Genomic DNA, 19,792 nt, shown 5'->3' on the forward strand with positions numbered 1-19,792 from the left:
AATATTGCTTTTAGTGAAAATTGCATCACGTTGAGCCGATTTTTCTTAAACTCACATACTTAAAAACGTTTATAAGTAATTTCAAAAATAGTATGTTAACTTAACTTACTCGCTTTTAAAAGCAGTGCACTGCATTTTATTTTTTTCCTTCCCAAACCGGAAATGTCGTTAGTAGCGGAGCCAGCTTTGCACAGCCTGAACTTCGAATGAAATGTTTGGAGGCGACACAAGAAACAAAGTAGCGGTTCGACGCGCACTTACATTGAATTCGAGACAGTGGGCGTGCATTTGATTAATGTCACTTTTTTATTTTCTTATTACTAACGAAGCCAACTATTGTCCTTTTTTTATTTATTTATTTAATTTGACCTGGATTTGTTTCGTTTCTTAGTTTGCCAGCTAACACCCAATCCAGGGAGATAATTTGCTCGGGTCTAATCCCGAGTGTGTGTGTGTGTGTGTGTGTGTTAATCCTTTCACACTTAGTGCTGCACAACAGTTGGAGGAAGTCCAACAGGAGGAGTGTCTATAATCTTATCGGCCGTGGAGTTAAATATATTGGAAGTTCCGGGTAAATGAATAACAACACGGAGGCTCCTCTCTCAATCAGCCGGGACTCTGACGATTCACAAAAAAACATTGAACTTTCCGTGGAAGTATGCGGGCCAAACTCAAGCGAAGTTTGAAAGAAACCTCTAGTTTGGCAGAGTAACTCCACCAGAGTCCCACCGGTTTGAAGGGGCATGAAACCCCGACCGAGCTTTACTCCTCGCAAAGACGCGACACGATGGCATCATACGGAAGAAAGGGTCGAACCAAGTTAGTTTTTTGCCTCTTTGGCGTCACTTTGTTGGGGTATCTAATATTTTTCAAACACCCATCCGGGAAAGCCAGTCCTGCAAACCGACGCGAAGTCTCCGCAGAGGGAGAGGGAGAGAATGAACGGCTGAGGAGGCCCGTTTACGAGAAGCCCCCGCTGGATCTTAACGCCCTGGGTGAAATGGGAAGAGCTGTTAAACTGAATTTGAACAAAGAGGAGAAAATGAAAGAGGAGGAGAGCGTCCAGAAACACCAGATTAACACCTATGTCAGCGACAGGATCTCGCTGCACCGCAGTCTGTCAGAGAGATGGAGTCCACTGTAAGTGTCACCCAGAGCACTTTCATCACTCAGAAAGTTGAGAGTGAATCTTACGAGTATGGATACCTTGTCATTTAACTTTCATTATACTCCGACAGTATTATGGGCAGGTCGCCGCTGGGAACTAATCTAGTTTTTTTTTAAATATTGGGTTTTAACACAGCTAAAATGTTCCATCATACAAAATTCTACTTTTAAGTATTTTTAATAAAAAGTACCAATGCCTACTCCAGGCAGCTCAGAGAAAGCCAGTGCATGAAAGAAAGCTTCACGTATTTCCCCCTTATCGGCTCCTTATGGCCGATAAGGAGACAAAAGCGGATTTTTGGGAATATTTTTGAAAATAAAATGGGGTCTAAAGAAGCCCGATTGTGGCACTTTATTATGTAGATAGAAAGATCGTTATTTATTTATCCTAGGACGAAATTTGTGTATATGTAGTAGGCTAAAAATATCAACAAAAGCATACATAAATGCATGCATCAATCATTAAAACTAATTTATGTTAATTGAAGTTAGACACTAATACCCAGTATGTTATTTTATTTCAGAGGAGGAATAATGGCTTTCCTGTTTTACATGAAAAAACAAAATGTTATATGCTACGATTGGCAAAGTATTGTGAAAGTTTTTAAAATTTCTACTCAATGTTATATATATATATATATATATATTATCACAAATGCCTACTAAAGAATCATTTGATGTACAGAAAAAGGAGAGATTTAATGTGTATAAACCTACTTTGTTTTTTTGCATTGTACCCATTTTACATAGATAAAAAAAACATCAACATTTGCATAGATTCCTCTCAGGTCTGCAAATTAAACTGCTGTCTATGGGGAAAATTTTCTGCCATAATCCAAGAGCACACACGTTCAGTCTGAAAGCAGGATGTCATGTCTTTTGTTCTCAAAACTTGTAATATTTTGCTTACGTTTTTATTTTGAAAGCAGGACTTTGTGTCTTACACAAAACATCCGCCAGCAGTGGACTCTGAAGATTCACAAAATCTTCAGAGTCCACTGAAGATTTTGTGCTAACAGCTACTGATCTTAGGCAAGATTTTGTTCACCCAACCAAAGACAACATAGTCACGACATGATATCCATCTGTCTGTCTGTCCGTCCTTCCGTCCTAGAAGTATTTTATTTAAATTAGTGCTATTTTTTTTAAAGTTATGGATAAAACTCCTTTTCATTCATTTATTTAATATATTTTATTTACCTAGTTATTTTTGTTCAGCCGTAGAAGTTTTACTGAATCTGAGCTGCCTGCTACATCACTGTTTGTTTTGCAGTGGCAGTCGGTCAGTTGTAATGTTGTAGCTCTGGGAGAAGAAACTTTGTAACGGGTTTTGTGTGCGTCAGTGCCCTGCTGCTTCTGAGAGAACAATCTCCCCCCCCACAAAATAAAAAATACAAACAGCGTGGGTCAAATATACTGAAGAAGAATTCTTGTCTGTTTTCGTGAGTGCTAAATATAGATAGATAGATAGATAGATAGATAGATAGATAGATAGATAGATATGTCGTGACTATGTTGTCTTTGGTTGGGTGAACAAAATCCTGCCTAAGATCAGTAGCTGTTAGCGATCAGTAGCACACTGCTGGCATTTTTTTCGCATAACATGGAGCAGAAAGCTGACGATGTTTCTCCCTAAATCCAGTGGGTGGCGCAGGTTGCTACAATCGGTAGTAGCCACACAGGCACACCCGCTAGAGGGAAATAAACCCAGTACAACACTTTCATTCTATCGGCTGAGAGGTTGCCAGGCGACTGTGCCAAAAGGCAGTTTCATGTTCCGTAAGCGAGCAGAGTCCGAATAGAGACTAAGTGTAAGCGGGAGGAGAAGTTTTGAGAAGAACGACATGAAGTCCTGCTTTCAAAAGGAGAATGTAAGCAAAAGTTATAAAGGTTTTGATAACAAAAGACATGAAATCTTGTTTTGAGACTGAAAATGTGTGCTCTTGGATTATGGCAGAAAAATTCCATCGTGTCCATCGTGCATTTCAGTTGCAAACAGCTCAAGTACGACTACAAGTCTCTGCCTACAACGTCTGTGGTGATTGCTTTCTACAATGAGGCCTGGTCTACCCTGCTGAGGACGGTCCACAGTGTGCTGGAGACTTCTCCTGACATCCTCCTCAGAGAGGTGGTGCTGGTGGATGACTACAGTGACAGAGGTAGGTGATGGGACGCTTGATGGACAGGCAGCAGGGCTGAAAAGCCGGCTGATTGACACTTACAGGAGACAGAAAGCTTGTTATTGGTGCTCATACTGTATGGAAGCACACGAACAGGGCGCACTCAAGCACATTAAGTATTATAGTGAAGTTAAACATTTTATAGTATGGCAATACAAATTCTTTTTTTCATCTTTCTTCCATGAGCTAATGCACGAGTTTCCTAGTCATCAGATATTAAAAGGACTTGGCGTTTACAAAGACGGACAAATTTCTGCAGGTTTGTGTTTCGCAACTGAAATACTGGGGATCACACACTTAACAGCACCTGGGGAGGGATCACAGATTACGGGATTTCTCAACCGCCAAAGGCAAATGAAAGCCTCAGTCTTACAAGTAGTTGGTGGTAATAGAAGATATTTTCAGAATTCGGGCAGACTGTGTTTCTGCACCACTGTCCCATTTAATGAAAGAGATGCAGCGTATAATACTTTGAGTTTATCCCGCAAGTGAATATAAACAGAGACCTTTAACAACATATGTGCCACTCAGTCCACCAAACTGAAAACATTAGTGTTTCTGAACACACCTTACACACTTTAGTGTGTAAAGTGTGCAGCCCTTTACACACTAATGTAATTAGTATTTGTGTCTATATTCAGAGACATATTCAGATAATAGGATTCACTGTGAGACAGTTGCAGCAAGAAGGTCTATTGCACCAATGACTGCTGGAGATTGGCTGCTAGATTCTCTTTAGCAGTCAAGATTTTATTCCAGCCTTAAAATTCTGAACTCAAACTATTTGCAGTGTTAAAGGTTTTAAGCGCTCACTTTTATTTGAATTTCTTGAAGATCACCTAAAGGAGCCACTGGAGAAGTACCTCTCAGGGCTGAAGAAGGTGCGTTTGATCCGGGCCACAAAGAGGGAGGGGCTGGTCCGGGCCCGGCTGCTAGGGGCATCCATCGCCACGGGCGACGTGCTGACTTTTCTGGATTGCCACTGTGAGTGCCACGAGGGCTGGCTCGAGCCGCTGCTCAAGAGGTGAGAAATTGCTTTTCAGGAAACTGTAGCACTCTTCAGTTTGAGTATTTCACTCCAGTGTTGACTTTAAAGATCATGTTTTCAAGTTCCGCTGTCGCCAAGCATTGCATTGAGGTGCATCGCAAATAAGCTGAGGCTATAAATGTCGAAGTGTTTCAGTATTTACGTACATGTGTCACTTGTCCCCATGCAAGTAAATAATAAGGAAGGAAGCAAAGAAAATGAGAACGATATTTTCAGAAGCACAGTTCTGCAGTGCCTCGCAGATGTGTTCTCACACCTCGAACGCATTTCCATCTTGTCACATTACAAAAACAAATTTGTGCAGTTATAGCTGGACAAGTAGGCTGCTTCTCTTGGCCCACTGGGGTTTAATTTTTGCTTTTAAAACCAATCTGATGGAATGCTGGAAAGGACTCTTGATGTGTGCAAGATGTAAAAAAAGAGTTGGCCTTTCACCAAAGCTGTTCAAATCTAAAATGCCGCAAGCACAGATGTCCCCAACGCAAATTTCATCGTCCACATTTCTAAAGATACATGGAAGGTAAGGTAATTTTAGTTGTATAGGTCATTTTCAGCAGCAAGGCAATTCAAATAGCAAACCAAAGGAGAGAGCAAAAGAAGAAAAATAATCTAATAATGTTGATCCAAAGCATATTAACTAGATTCTCCTGATCAGGTTTGCTAGATAAGAATAAATAAGTATTCTCTGGACTTTCTAAGTATGTTCAATATTTGTAAACATAATGAGTATTCCACAGTTTCTAAGTAATAAGTATTAAGTGTTCCTGTTCTGGAAGAATTTTTTTCTGGTTTTTAAGTTCCTTTTAATTCCTTTTCTGGGCTGCAACAATAGCAGTTTCTGCATAACAATCCAGAAAGAAATCTAAGAAGTATAATATTGGTTCAAATAGTGAGTACTCCACAATTTTTGAAATTACTAATACACTAGAATAATCTAAAAAGTATAGTATTGGTCCAAATAGTGAGTATTTGGATTCTAAGTTTGTTCTAGTCTTTTTTCTGGGTTAAATAGTGAGTACACCACAGTTTCTAACAAGTAATGAATGAACTCGACAAACAGACAGGCAATGGCAAGAACCGACACATCAAGGAAAGATAGCACAAGTAGCAGCATTGGCCAGTTTCAGCAACTTTATTAGTTCCACGCTGTGTGTATTTTTATTTTTTGGGGAATTGTTCTCTCAGAAGCAGCCGGGCACTGATGCACTGGAAAAACTGTTACAGAGTTTCTTCTCCCAGAGATACAACGTTACAACTGACCAACTGACATTACTTCTGCTATAAGACAAGCTGAATAGAAATAACTAACTATTTTTGTTCAGCCGCAGAAGTTTTACAGAATCTGCCTTCACCGAGAAGATAAAGGGTTCCTGAAACACTTGGAAGCTGAATCGGTGTAATAGCACTTTGCACCAATCTGATGGTGGAATAACCTGAGTATCAGATCAAAATCAATAAATACCTCTATTGCTGAGCTCACATGCCTATTTAGTTAATGATTTAGATGTGTGCTTTTTGATTAAAATGCAATAAATTGCAATTAGTTAATCACTGACCCTGAAATTAACTCAATTAAAAATTTTAATCATGTCCCACCACTAATATTTTGACGTTCGCATGCTTGCTGTACATGTTGCTCAGCAGACGCTAACAACAGAAGTCGCTTGGCTTCCTATCTGATGGATGCTCCGCTTGTCCAACCGGTCGGTTTAGGTGGAGAGACACGTGTTGCAGGTTTCATCGTTGCCATACTTGGTGTCTTAAGATAACCTCACTATGCTTTAGACTTCTGCCAAACGTCTTTCCTGATGTGTCTGCTGTGTCCCTCCATCTTCATGATGTCAATTCCCCTCTAATGTCGTCACAGAAGAGCTGTATTTGTACTGAAGTTAAACTACACACATATGGACTCTGTTTAATAATTTTGTGATTTCTAAAGAAAACTGGTAGCTCTAGATTTTATTCTGGGGAATTGGTGTAAAAGGGTGAATACTTTTTCAAGGCTCACTCAGACTTCGGGGCTCAGTACTCAGCTGCTTTTTGACCAACTGCAGTGCAGGACGTTAACACAGATATTAAGTTTTACATTTTTCTTTTTGACATTAGCTTTCCTCTCCTTTCTCCAGGATCAAAGAGGAGCCCAAAGCCGTGGTGTGCCCCGTCATTGACGTGATCGACTGGAACACCTTCCAGTATTTAGGCAACCCCGGCGAACCTCAGATTGGTGGGTTTGACTGGCGGCTGGTCTTTACCTGGCACCCGGTCCCAGAATACGAACAGAAACGCCGTCACTCGCCCACTGACGTCATCAGGTACTAGTTACAAAAAACAAACAAACAAAAAAAAACTTCAGTGAGCAAAACAAGATCACAAGTTTGTATTTTAGATATTGTATCGATTCCACCCATATCTTCTGATGACTTTTTTATGAATTATTAAATAAGAGGTGGATAGTGGCACCAAGATTAACTTCTGTTTATTTTTGTTGTTTTTGGTTTGTTTAGATCTCCTACTATGGCAGGCGGTCTGTTTTCTGTGAGCAAAAGCTACTTCCATTACCTGGGGACATACGACACAGGAATGGAGGTTTGGGGAGGAGAAAACCTGGAGTTTTCTTTCAGAGTAAGAAGTAATCTAGTATATATCTTCATGTTCTCATACATTATACAAGTACATAGTGCTCAGCTGAATTATTACTTTGTACTTGTAGAGTTTGCAAAATGCTAACACTGTTTATAGCAGTAATTCACAACATGCAGCACTGAACAGACATTTGGAGCTGGATCATATTAACTGTAAACCATGTGACAAATTCTTCTCCAAACCACAGTGACCATATTGATACTACACTATAAGAGAAAACAGAGTGAAGACCTTAAATGATTTGATTGCTGTGAAGAATTTGAACATTTCTTTGCTGGAGTAAATACAACATCCCAAAAGAGTAGTAACCAAAAATATGTCTCTGTAGTGGCAACAATAGCCTTTTTTTTTTGTTTTCGAGCTCCTCTACAACGTTTGCCCTTTGTGTAGCCTGATTGATTCACAGCTGAGAGGCTAACCAAATCCTCGTGGTGCTGCGGTTCTCGTCTCTTAGATTTGGCAATGCGGGGGCAGCCTGGAGATCCACCCATGCTCCCACGTGGGTCATGTGTTCCCCAAAAAGGCCCCTTACTCACGGAGCAAAGCGTTGGCAAACAGCGTGAGGGCGGCAGAGGTGTGGATGGATGAGTACAAGGAGCTCTTTTACCATCGCAATCCCCATGCTCGACTGGTGAGTCCACACGAGTCATAAGAGGGTGTTTGATGGGTGTCAAACAGAGCCGATGTCTCTCTTTAAAAAAGAATTGAGGCACATTCAGATGGGATTAATTGTTCACTTCCGAAAGTCGCATACTTGTGTATTTTTTGTTTTCTGCCAGTCGTTTACTGCATCGACATGCGGAGGCAGTAAATGACACCCATGCCTGCTTGTATGTTTTGCTCAAACTACACACGTACAAGCGCGGCCGCTCCCCCACTGTGGTGTAAAAAGCTCCCCCTGATTAAGTGACTCTCAGGATACATGAGCGACACACACTCAAGGTGACAGGAGTGCCGGGGCATTCCGGTGTGTGATTACCACCTTTTCCGTGTCACTCTGTGCCAGCGGGTGTCACCCACCTGTCCTTGACAGGGTGATATCAGTGCTAACCTGTGGGGTGCCTCGTCTTAATGTGTGCGTGTGTGTGGGCGTGTGCGTGGAGTGTGTGACAGTGTAGTTAAGAGGAGAAGCTCTCGATGCACAGATCAGGTGGCGCTCATCTCCCTGAGAGGAGGAAACCTTGCTGAAAGGGAATATTGCTCAAAGCAAGCAATGCTGCATTACTTTTTACCATTGGGTTTGTGCATTTTAATGTTTTAAACCTTCTGTGATTAATTTGTCATAATTTAAAGCATAAATCGATGTGTTGTAACTTTGGTTTAAGATGCAGCTATGCTTTGCTTTTTCATACCACAAAAAATGGAATATATATATTTCTTTTGGCAAAATAATTTTTTAAATAGGTGATAGGTGATAGCTTTAAATACAATCACATGAACAAAAAAAAGTCCAGAGTACGGTACTTTGAGTTTTACATTTCCGAATGGAAAATCATTCATTTCTTCCAGCTCGGTATCCGAGTCCTGATACTGCATTAAAATTAAGTAAAACAATACCTTGTGCTTGAAAACTTAGTAGCTTTACCAGTCATTAAAAATGCAGCGAACAAGACCCAGGTCCAATATCAGGGTTCAGATCGGGACTTCTGTCAGAAAAACAGATGCTGCATTGTTGTCTTAAAGCCTTGTAGCCACTTTGAGACATGGTGGTTGCAGCATCATGCTGCGGGAATAGTTCTTTTTTTTTTTTAGCAGGGACAGAAAAGGTGGTCAGAGTTGTCAAAAGGATTGCAACTTTAACTTTCTGCTACAAGTGCAGTGAATGATGGTCTTACAAAGTATTTACTCGGGGGAGCTGATTACAAAACTTGAGACATTTTTCACAGTTTTATTTGTAAACTTTTGAAAACACTTTGTAGTTTTTCTTTTACAATTTAGCTCTACTTTGTGTTGGTCTATCACATAAAACTCCAAATTAAGACACATCTATGTTTGTACTTAAGGTACAAAAAAAAAATCATAGTGTTTCCTTTTCCAACACAAATAAGAATATCAAGCACATAGTCAAAGTATCGTTGCTTGTTGTCCCCCTTCCGGTCTCCTAATGGGAAGAGGAGCGCTCTTCCCCTCAGACATGTCTCTTGCTCTGGGTCATTCCAGCTCCACCAGCCCTTGTTGTTCCCTAGTCTGTAGTGGTGCTAGCACTTGATAAAAGAGCCCCTCTTTTAGGAATCTGTCTCATGACCGGATAAACTGATAAAGAGCCAATTAGAGCTGTGTTTTGGCACACGGCCAGCATCCATCATTCTGCAGTGCGCTTCTAGCTTCTTCTTCCAGCAGTGAAGGTGTGGTGAGCATATGCTCACTGGCAATGCACAAGTGTTTTCTTGTAATAATCAGCTAATCTCTATCAGAGTGGTGATGCCTGTTTATTAAAGATATTTACATAAGCGGATTGCTGTCGGCACGTAAAACACACAGATACATCCTTCTGTTCTTTAACTAGAATTTAGGAGTGTCTTACTAGTAAAATATTTGATGTAGTTGTGTGTGTGATTAAAGTTTGACATATTAAAAAATGGGCAGAGTTATGAAACAACTACAGAGGGTGCTGTTGTACACCCTTTCACATCAGGGCTAAGCTGTGACGCAGCCGCTGTGAGTGAAGCATGAACTCTGAATTTATCGAAGTTGTTTCTATTTAGGTCAGTAAAGCTGAACTGTTTTATTTATTTTTTCCTAGGAAGCCTTTGGAGATGTGACAGAGAGGAAGAAACTGAAAGAGAGGCTGGGGTGTAAAAACTTCAAGTGGTATCTGGATAACGTCTACCCCGACATTTTTGTCCCACATGATCGACCGGGCATGTTTGGGATGGTTAGAACGTTTCTGAACAGTTTAATGTACTGTACAAAAATATTCAAAATTAGTAAATTTGCATGTTTCAATCACTTTCCTTTCTCCACCAGTAAAGAAATCTTTCACCCACACATGCAGACTGTCACTCAAAATCATATTAAAGCAAATACTTTTTAAATTTTGCTTATAGGAATAAGAGAAATATTGAATAGAGTGTTTGAACCTTTGTAACATACCTTTGTGACTTTTTTTGCTAGCTGAAGAGTCGGGGAAAGACCAACTACTGTTTTGACTATAATCCTGGGGATGACCAGGTGCTGGAAGGTCGTAGGGTCATCCTCTATCCATGTCACGGCATGGGTCAGAACCAGGTAAGGCCTGTCAAACAGTTTAGAGATACGAAAAACACTTCTGGCTCTGTATGGCCCCCAATGTAGTTTATCATATTTTGTAGTGCAGCCCTAGGCTAACTTACATTTTGTGTCATAGTGAGAAAAATTGCAGACAGCAATACACTCCCATTACACTGATCTTATAAAGAGATGTGGTCTCTTTAATTTCTCTTTTTAAAACAAATGTCGAAGTCAGTCAAAACCAAACAAACATAATCTTCAGGTCAGCCATGCTAATCCTGTTCATCTGCACAGATGTGGTCGTTTAATCTTAATCCTTATGGAGACATAACTGCTTATGCCTAGTGAACAGAGTTATACAGATCCTGTCTTTTAATAACACCTGATTTATTTCATGTCTTTTTACTCTATAGCTTTTTAAAGATGTATTTCCACTAAAATCATGGCTTTGTAATCTTAGTTTTTAGATTTAGCATGTTGTACCTGTAGTTAAATTTTGCCGTCAATTTTAAGATAACATAGTTCTTACGTTTCTAGTTCTTGTAGCTCCAAACTATTTACTCACCAGCTCCTTGTTTAGTTTTTCTTATGTTTTCTGTCCTCTGAACCTTGAGACTGTCACTCCCTCCTCATTTCTTACATTTATAAACAATGGACTTACCTTTTCCAGGTCCTATAATACATCCACAGTGCTGATCCGTAGAGGGAGACTGTCTATTTCTCAATTCTACTTCCTCTGTCAGTTGTCAGTATACCAGGAAGCTCTGTGAGATTTAGCAGTGCTGCCAGAAACACCCCTCTGCGGACACACACTGATGTCACTTTTGTCGAAAACGGCTTCTGTAGTTGTTGGATTGTCAGCCTTTTGGAAGTGCCCTGCATAGCTCCATTCTACATTCGTAGTCTGTAACCAGTGATGCTGGTTTTTGATCTCCACAAACACACACAGGCAAATTCTGTTGCACAGTGTTTATTTCTAACTGCTTCTTTGTTTGTGTCTTGCATCTGTGATGGGTTCTCCCAACAGTTTTTTGAATATTCGGTCAACGGGGAAATATGCTATAACACCAGAGATCCTGCTGGATGTGTTGTGCCTGACACCATCAGCACTTACCTGACTGTCCTGCGGTGCGAGAAACGAGGACAACCTGTTCCCATGGACCAGAAATTCATCTTTCGAAAGGTATTGCAAAATCATATTGGGGCCAAATTTATTTCCAATTTGTGTGTCTGTAGCTTTTCACAAAAAAAAGAAAGAAAAAAAAAAGTGTAAAGGATTTCTTTAGGTTTTGAGATTATCAAATAATGCTAGTAGTCTGTTCTGCCTAGTAGAGGTTTTTACTTCATAAACTTATTCATATTTTGTCACGCTATAAGCTGACATGTATTTTATTAGGATTTTACTAGTCAGCAGAAAATAGTGCATAATTCCACAGTGAAAAGGGTGAGATGCATGGTTTTCAAATTGTTTTTACAATCAGTTTTATTTGTATGCTCAGAGTGTTAGGCCCTCTTACTCTTATAACCCCATATAAAGTCTGTTTAGTGAGAATAGTTCACCTATGTGTATTTTAATCTCAGTATAAGTCAGCTATTTTGTGAAGGCCTCAGAGGTTTATTAGAGAACACTGGTGAACAAATAGCATAATAAACAAGCCAGAAAGGTCAAGGATAAAGTTATAGTGACATTGAAAGCAGGGCTATGTTATAAAACCAATCCATTAGCCGAAAATGGGTAGAGCGTGACACAACTCAAAAGTTAGAAATCCAAATGTTTGTGGCACAACTTCGCCTCCTTCCAAGATGAATAGAAAGGGACACGAATCTGTTAATGTGAGAACGCCAGCAACATTTGACTTGTGGAGAAACAACATTAATTTAAAAATGTATTACAAAACTTTGAAACTCCCAGTCCAATTAGACAAAGATCTCTAGACGAACAGAACTGGTAGAGATATATCTCTGAAAAGATTTTTAAATGTTTATAGTCAAAGGTCAATCTGTACAGCATTGACTCACTAGGAGCTGAATACAGACATATGTCTACTTTTCAGATTTCTATGGCTGAAGGAACAATTAAAAAGTCTGATTATCCTTTTAGTTATGCGCTGCAAGCTGCATATTTACCACACGTTGCTGGAAGCTGTTCAGCATGTGCTGAATGTAGTCGCAGGATGTCAGTGTCTGACAGCCTGCCATGCCATCTAAATGTAAATGGATCTGAAAAGATGAAATGTATGTAGGAAGAGTGAAAGATGCTGGAAAGTGGAAAAGTATTGGGAGAGACACTGATATATCCTAGGAAAAGGTTGTTGGATTTGCATTTCACTTGGCTAGCTTGTGTTGTTCTCTGTTGTCGTTCCGTGTTTTTCGCATAGTGCAAAGGTTCACACTGTAGCTACATTTTTGCAGTTACAATGCAAAAATGCATTGAGTAATTTACAAACCCTTGTGTTGTAGATATAAGTGAGTTTCCTGTTTACTGAATGTTTTTTTTTCCTTTTTCCAAATGGTGGTTTCCAGGATGGGACTCTGTTCCATGTCCAGACCCAGAAGTGTATTGAAGCAGTGGACCAGACCGACGATGGGACACCAGCCCCGGCTCTGCAGCCCTGCTCTGACGTCCTTCGCCAAAAGTGGTTTTTTGAGGAGAAGCTGTAAACTCTTAGCATATATGGAGCATCTCACCAGCTGAGGATTCCTCTCTGATCCCCCTTCCTAACCAAATATCCTCATCTTCCATGCAATTGCAGCAAAGTTCATATTTTCTAAAGCATCTTGTGCACAAAACAGACAATAGGAATTCTTACTACTTTTCAAAGTGGGCCAGACTCGGTCTACGACTAAGTGATGATCTAAATTACATATAGATCATCACAATTACATCAATTAATTTCATTGCTTTTGCGGAGACTGTTTCAACTTTCTTTCCCTTTTGCAAACAGAAATAAGGACACAGAAACTTCTGCATCAATCTGACGGAAATCACGCATTTATGAATCTGCCAAAAGAGCTTTTCGTGTGGCTGGCTGATATTTTTTTTTCGAGCACATCATCAGGGCTTCTTTCTTGATATTTGGATTTTCTCCTGTAGAGGGGGCTAACACTCCTCTCTGTGTTTGATCCTTTCTGTCAGTGTGTCCTCGCTTCATCATGTGCCAGTGAGGACAAATGATCGAGGGTTTTAATAGGAACCTTTTGAAAAGGTTGACTGCTTGATGCTTCATTATAGCAGAAACTTGAAAGCAAAGTCATAGATCGCAGGTGTTATGAGGGTATCTCACCACAACGCATCACTACTGAAAACATGGGAAAACTGAAAACGCACTGTTACTCTGCTTCGATTTCACATTTCCCATGAAGTGAAATGTCATGGGTCATTTTTGAACAGTCCCACTCAAATGTTTTCATACACTCATCATTCACGTTGATGGCCATTTATCCTTTTATTTAAACTGTTGTTTTACCAGGGTTGACTATAACGTGACCTGCAACTTCACCAATTTGAAAACACAAGAGTCAGACTTTGAATTTATTTTGGATTTTCCCTATTCCAGTCGACACGCAGGCTCAAATTTATACATTCTCCTCAATTAATATATGAGTAAATGTCCCTTAGCAGGCTGCAGACAAACATTGTAATTCTTTGTTGCCTCCAATGAGTTTCTGGCACAATTCTGGTATTGGACCACTTCTTTCATTAAAAATGATGGAGCTCATTTAAGATGCTTGGTTTTCTGGCATGAACTCAGCTTTTAATCATAGTTTATAAATTTTCAAAACGGTTGAGTTTGAGGCTGTAGAAGAAGCGTAACAGTCACATGTTTGATCCCCTCTCAAACCAGTTTTGATGTGTGTTAAGGATCTTTTCCTGTTGAAATCACTGTGTCTTAGATGTTAGATTTATATATTTATCATCTGCACATTAACAACACAGTAGTGAAATGTGTTGTGGTACCTGGAGCCAAAGAAAAAGACAAAACAGCAAAGGAAAGCAGGCGTTCACACAGAACAGCACTTAGTGCTGCCACCATTTTTGCCATTAATTTCAGTGCATTTAGGTTTGATCTTATTTTACTCCTCTAAACTTTCTTCTCATTATTTTTGGAGAAAAACCTTAACATTTATCTCATTTGAACATGGAACGTTCCTTCAGAGGGCCTTTACTTTGTCCATTTACGCTGCTGTGAATTTCCATTTAGCCAGACGATGTTAATTTTGCCATCTTCCCAGTTATGACTGGCTGGAGTCTTGGAGATTCCTGGGTTAATCCAGGACAATCCCAGCCATTTTCAGTTCATCACAGGGGGGAGCTTGGGTCAGATGGTAGGGTGTTCCAGCAGCATAATAATCCCAAACTAGTATCAAACCTGGTTTTAGAATGAATAAAAAGAATAAACAGTAAGCTGCTTGAATTCAATCTGGTAAAAGAAACAAAAGAACTATGATTTAAACCCAGCTACATGCAAAGAAGCCAACCAATTAAAAAGAATTTCACCCAGAAATATTAATTTAGAGTTGTCAACAAGAACATTTGTCTAGATATTTGTGGGTTGTAATATATTTAAACCTACACACTATCAAAGACTTTGGTAACAAGATGCAATTCCCACAAAAATCACCAGTATACTTTGCAAGAGATAAACATGATTCTTATGTAAAGAATGGCACATTTGAAGGCCTTTTTTTGGACTTTGCTTTCTTCTGTGCAACTTCTTCTGACATTAATAGCAGTATTATAGTATTTGCTACTTTTGCACTGAAGCTGTGCGCATCTTGCCAACCCTAAACTCAAAGCTCTAAGCAAAGTCTGATCTTATGATAAATAAATGCCAAAATCCATAGAACTCCTACTGGTTTCTGAGAAAAGCATTGCAAACAATAAACTTAAAGTTGCTGCCAACCTTTTGACCTGAATGTATCCATATTGTGTCACGGAGTGGATTTGCAAAAAATCCACAATAAAATTCTAACTTGTTCAGCCAGTTTGTGTTTTTATGAGCTCTATTTTGAATCGAATAACCGTCATAGCCTGACGGGAAACATTTTAAGCAGGGTCAAATTAATTCCACGACCGCATGTGAACTTCTGAGTGAAACTGTAAATTCCCGTTTAGTGGCTGAAATAATGTATACAGCTGCAAATATAGGCTGCAAATATATTCCCTCAGTTTTGTGTTCATAAAGAGTTTCTTTAAAGGTTCTCGTCAGATTTGCCGTAACTAGAGTTGAGTCATCTGGTGATGGCTGCAGACCAACATCATTCTGCACTGAAATCAGAGTAGTAGTGTTCTAACTCACCCATGTGTGCCTTTCTATAAATAAAATAAAAGTTTATGTTACATAATTTAATATCAGAGGAGGAAAATGCCTTTGAGTGAGACAAATCAGTATTGCTAAGATCGCAAGAAAAGAAACTGGCTGCACTCCAAACGTTTGCACAGGCGTGGGGATCTTCCATTGCTAGCACATGTTTTTACTCTGGCGGGTCATACTGATGTGAATACTGACGCCGCTTCAGCATTCATCTGTCAGAATAGACTTCCTTACTTGTGTGGGTCTCCCTCAGGCCACGCGGAGGGAAACAGCAGAGGAGTAGACAGTTGTTGGCGTCTCCAGAGTGCCGCCATGCCAGATGGCTTCCTGATTGATTTTCTGGGCTGCTCCCAATTCTTTATCACATTTTTCCCCTCCTCTGTATGTCACAGGACTTTATATTTTGCACCTGTATATACACATTCTGGGGGGAGGGAAAGAAAACGAAATCAGGAGTACATTTTGGATAATAGAGCTGAGTGAATGAAGCAATCTGTGACCTCTTCCATACCATTAACCTTCACAGGCTCTTTCACCGTCAGCCTCAAATGACTGCTGTTAGAAACTAATGGTAAGAGACCATCATGCTGGAAAAGATTTTCGATATTGATTCAGAGTGTTTGCTTACAAGAGTCTAAATGGAAGCGTTTTCAAAACACTAACGCTGGGAATTGAGCTGGACTAGAAGCCGTTCGTTCTCGCGAAAATGAAATTAATAAAATGAAGAAGCACGTGTGCTGCTGTTACAGGAAGTTGATAACATCTGTACGGTTCGGCCAACGTCGTGCAAGCCCAAAGATGCAGCGTCAGATATTTGCTACCATGCACTTACGCTTAAGAGTTTTATTGCACTGTGCAGGGCATTGGAAGAAAGAACTGAGATAGCTGTGTTGGGCTGGAGGGAAGCACAAAATAAGCACCAAGCTTATTGAAATATGGATGTAATTACTGGGCTTCAGTTCCCTGTAGTCCATAAGAAGGCTTTTTGTTAGGATTATAAGTAGTACACTGCTAAGTGCTAAGTGAAGTGGACCAAATGACCGGTGGGGACGGTATCATTCATAGTAGGAAGCAAGAAATATTTTTGTCACGATTGTATGATGTGTGATAATAAAACAGCCAAAGTGAAGTGATCAAGTTTAATAATATGACCCTACCGTTTCAGTTTATAAGGTTCATTGCTAGCATGATGTCTGGTTAGTCTATTCTATTGAAAAGGCGATCATCTTGCTGTAGTTTATCAATGGAAATTTTTACTGACAGTTTTTTTTCTTTTCTAAATAAGACGCACGACAAGTAAGTAAGCAGTCTTTCGTATTTCCTGTTATTCTCTTGGCTTTCTGAGTAATAGAGTTGATTTACCAGAAAATACTCAAACTGCTCCTTTAATTGATTTATCACATATATGGGGAAAAAAAAAGTTATTTATTGTACCTGTGTTGCCATCTGTTTTCAAACCATTTGAATGTTATTTTGGGTGCTGATTTGATGTGCTGCGGGTTTCAACTGCACCGTTTCGTCAGTTCAAGATTATATGTCTATGATGTTGTATCGTATTTCTTTTGCATAGCAGCCAAACCTGTGTCGTCAGCATATTCCAGGACTTGTTGGAGCGATGTTATAATGTTGTCGTATTAGGCCATGCTCTGTTTCACAATAATGCAGAGGTTCCTATTTGTAATGAAAATAACTTCCAGTGGGAGATGTTTTTTTTTTTTTTTTTATGTTACTGCTGACAACCGTGAAGGTGTAAAATTCCTCAAAAATAAATTTTATTACAGTAACATAAACTCGCACTGATAATTTTAGAAAAAAAAAAATCAACCTTCAATTTGAGTACATGCTGAGGGCGAGAAAAAAAAATGTAAGCAGACAAATGCTACAAATATTAATAGCACCATACATATGTAAATTGAACTGAAGATTACATTTTTTTAATTATCTTAGCATCAAGCCATTATTTCTGGTTTTCTGGAACTTGAAAATAATACAATGGAAAGTTCATCAAAATAACAAAGACAAGAGTGTGTGCTATAAGTATGTTTCAGGTGTGCATTAGGGCCATCTGCTGCCTCTGTTTGTTTTAGCGAGAGACAATTTAAAACGGTTTTCTATATTCTACTCATAATTAACTATTAGGAAATGTTATATGACTACACCAAATATAAAATTAGGACATTTAAAAGCATTTCAGTTCAATCAGGAAGTCTTCATCTAATGTTAATAAGATTGTTATAAGAACAGGCAAAACAGAAAACGAATAAGAACAGGATGTGTTTCAAAATTTTGTGAGGTTTGTGCTTTTTTTTTTAAATGGCTAGGTCATGAAAGTACATAAAGAGTAATAAACTGAAATGCACTTTCTATTTATGGGTAGGAATCAATAATGTGACAGTGAGTCGAGAATATGCTACTGCTGCTAGAAATTTATTTTAGAGCTCTACACAAAAAGTAGATTTTTTTCTGTGTTTCGACATTTGAAGCACAGGATGCCAAGCCCTACTAAAAATATATATATTTTTTTCATTTCTGTGTTTGTCAGTATTGTCAATTAAACAGTGACTCATCTGCATCCACAATAATTTAAAAAGACTCATTTCACCCACATTAAACTGCCGGAGATGTGAATCAAGATGCTCAGGGGATAATGAGGGAAGGAGAGCTAAGTTTTTCCAACCGTATCTGATTGGATTGGTCACCAGCTGCTGAATGAGATGGTGAAACGTTGTGCCAATGCCAAGCTTCTCGGTTTCCTATGAAGCTGACAGTCAGGCCTGCAATCAGTCTCGGTTACTCACTGGAGATTTTCGGCTGTTTATTTGTCTGGGCTTTGTTTATTGTGTGACATGTTTCTTCAGCATTTTGTATAAGATATAAAATACATCTATTCTGTTTGGTTATTTTACTAGGCTGCGTCTTTCACTTGAAGAAATAGCAGCGAGGAACATTTGTGCCCCACTGAAAGCGCTGCATGCATCAAGCCGGCTTCTTTCTCGCACAGGATGACATGTTTTGATGCAAAACAAGACCAAAAAATAAATAAAAATCCCCACATTACACGGCACCACTCGGCTGCTTGCTTAGAAGAAATGAGAAGCACTGCAGAGGTCTGCGATGGCACTCTCCCTTTCTTTGCACACTCTCCTCTTCATCTTTCATACACAGGTTTGCAAAATATGCAGCAAAAAAGAGGGGTTGAGAAATCCTGCAAATGCATTCACAGAAACCCTGCATGGTGTCGCAGACTACTCGCAGATTGTAGGCGTAGTTTTTGATCCAGTGAATAGATGCTGCACTACAGGCTCTCTCTCTCTCACACACTCCATATGTGTCTTTAATGGTAATGCAAAACAAGGCTCCCCGTGGAGAAAGTCATTGGAGATGCTTAGGCTTCAGTTGTCAGGGAGCTGGAGAACCATAGGAGGAACTGAACACACACGCACACCCCCGCGCACACACGCCAACTGGAAGTCATTTCCACACTGTTGTCGGTTTGGTTTATGTAATCCCCCAATACCCAGAACAGCTCAGGAGCTGTAGCTGTTGGCGGCATACTCTAGATGACACACTTTCACTTTCAGGAGGGACTAAAGACGGAGCACAAAACATGTGAGGCCTAGATACAAAGATACAATTACATTTCTTATGCACCGTGTCTGATTGACGCCTGATTAGTGTGGATCGTTCGGCAAATTGAGCCTTCCATCAGTCATCAAATCAGCAACAATTAACTGTTCTTGAGCAGTTATGTCGAAACAATACTGCTGCTGTCTTTGCTGGATGACATGTTCTTCCATTTGGCGGATTTAAATAGAACCCAGTTGTTGTTTTTTTTCAGTGAGCAAGATAGAGCTTAAAAAATCTGCTCCACCACTGCAGGGAAACACAATTGTGGGGGGGAAAAAACATGCCGCATATGATGAATATTACTGTGCACTTATTAAAAAGTCAAGCTAAGAGCAGCAAAAACATCACTTTGTTCTTACTGAACCACAAATGGCAGTTTATTTTTATTTTATTTTTATTTTTTTACGAGACTTTAATTTAAGAAGTAGCTCCTAAGTGTTAAGTGGAATCAAAATTGTGCATAGTTTGAAGCAGATTTATAAATACAAATATGAAAAATATGCTGTGCATTTGTATTCAGACTGTTTACCCTGATGTAAATATAATCTATAAATGATCACTTGTTAGATTTCTGTGTAATTTTGCATAAATTCATCTCAGTA

At 39.4% G+C, this 19,792-nt stretch overlaps 1 protein-coding gene across 2 annotated transcripts; it reads left to right on the plus strand.

Moving 5' to 3' along the window:
* The first annotated feature begins 220 nt into the window (after positions 1–220).
* On the plus strand, positions 221–19,369 carry galnt12 (UDP-N-acetyl-alpha-D-galactosamine:polypeptide N-acetylgalactosaminyltransferase 12). 2 transcript variants are annotated; one of them, XM_032581071.1, is made up of 10 exons: positions 221–1,140; positions 3,157–3,326; positions 4,182–4,371; positions 6,522–6,707; positions 6,900–7,017; positions 7,493–7,669; positions 9,782–9,913; positions 10,153–10,266; positions 11,276–11,431; positions 12,772–19,369. In XM_032581071.1, the coding sequence occupies exons 1-10, from the start codon at positions 788–790 to the stop codon at positions 12,907–12,909; spliced, it is 1,734 nt and encodes a 577-aa protein (XP_032436962.1). In that variant the 5' UTR covers positions 221–787; the 3' UTR covers positions 12,910–19,369. The 2 variants fall into 2 exon arrangements, with proteins under 2 accessions (XP_032436962.1, XP_032436963.1); XM_032581072.1 differs by having other exon boundaries at positions 965–1,140; positions 3,125–3,326.
* The last annotated feature ends 423 nt before the right edge of the window (positions 19,370–19,792 follow it).

Source organism: Xiphophorus hellerii, chromosome 13, assembly GCF_003331165.1.
Source record: "Xiphophorus hellerii strain 12219 chromosome 13, Xiphophorus_hellerii-4.1, whole genome shotgun sequence".
NCBI classification, from domain to species: Eukaryota; Metazoa; Chordata; class Actinopteri; order Cyprinodontiformes; family Poeciliidae; genus Xiphophorus; species Xiphophorus hellerii.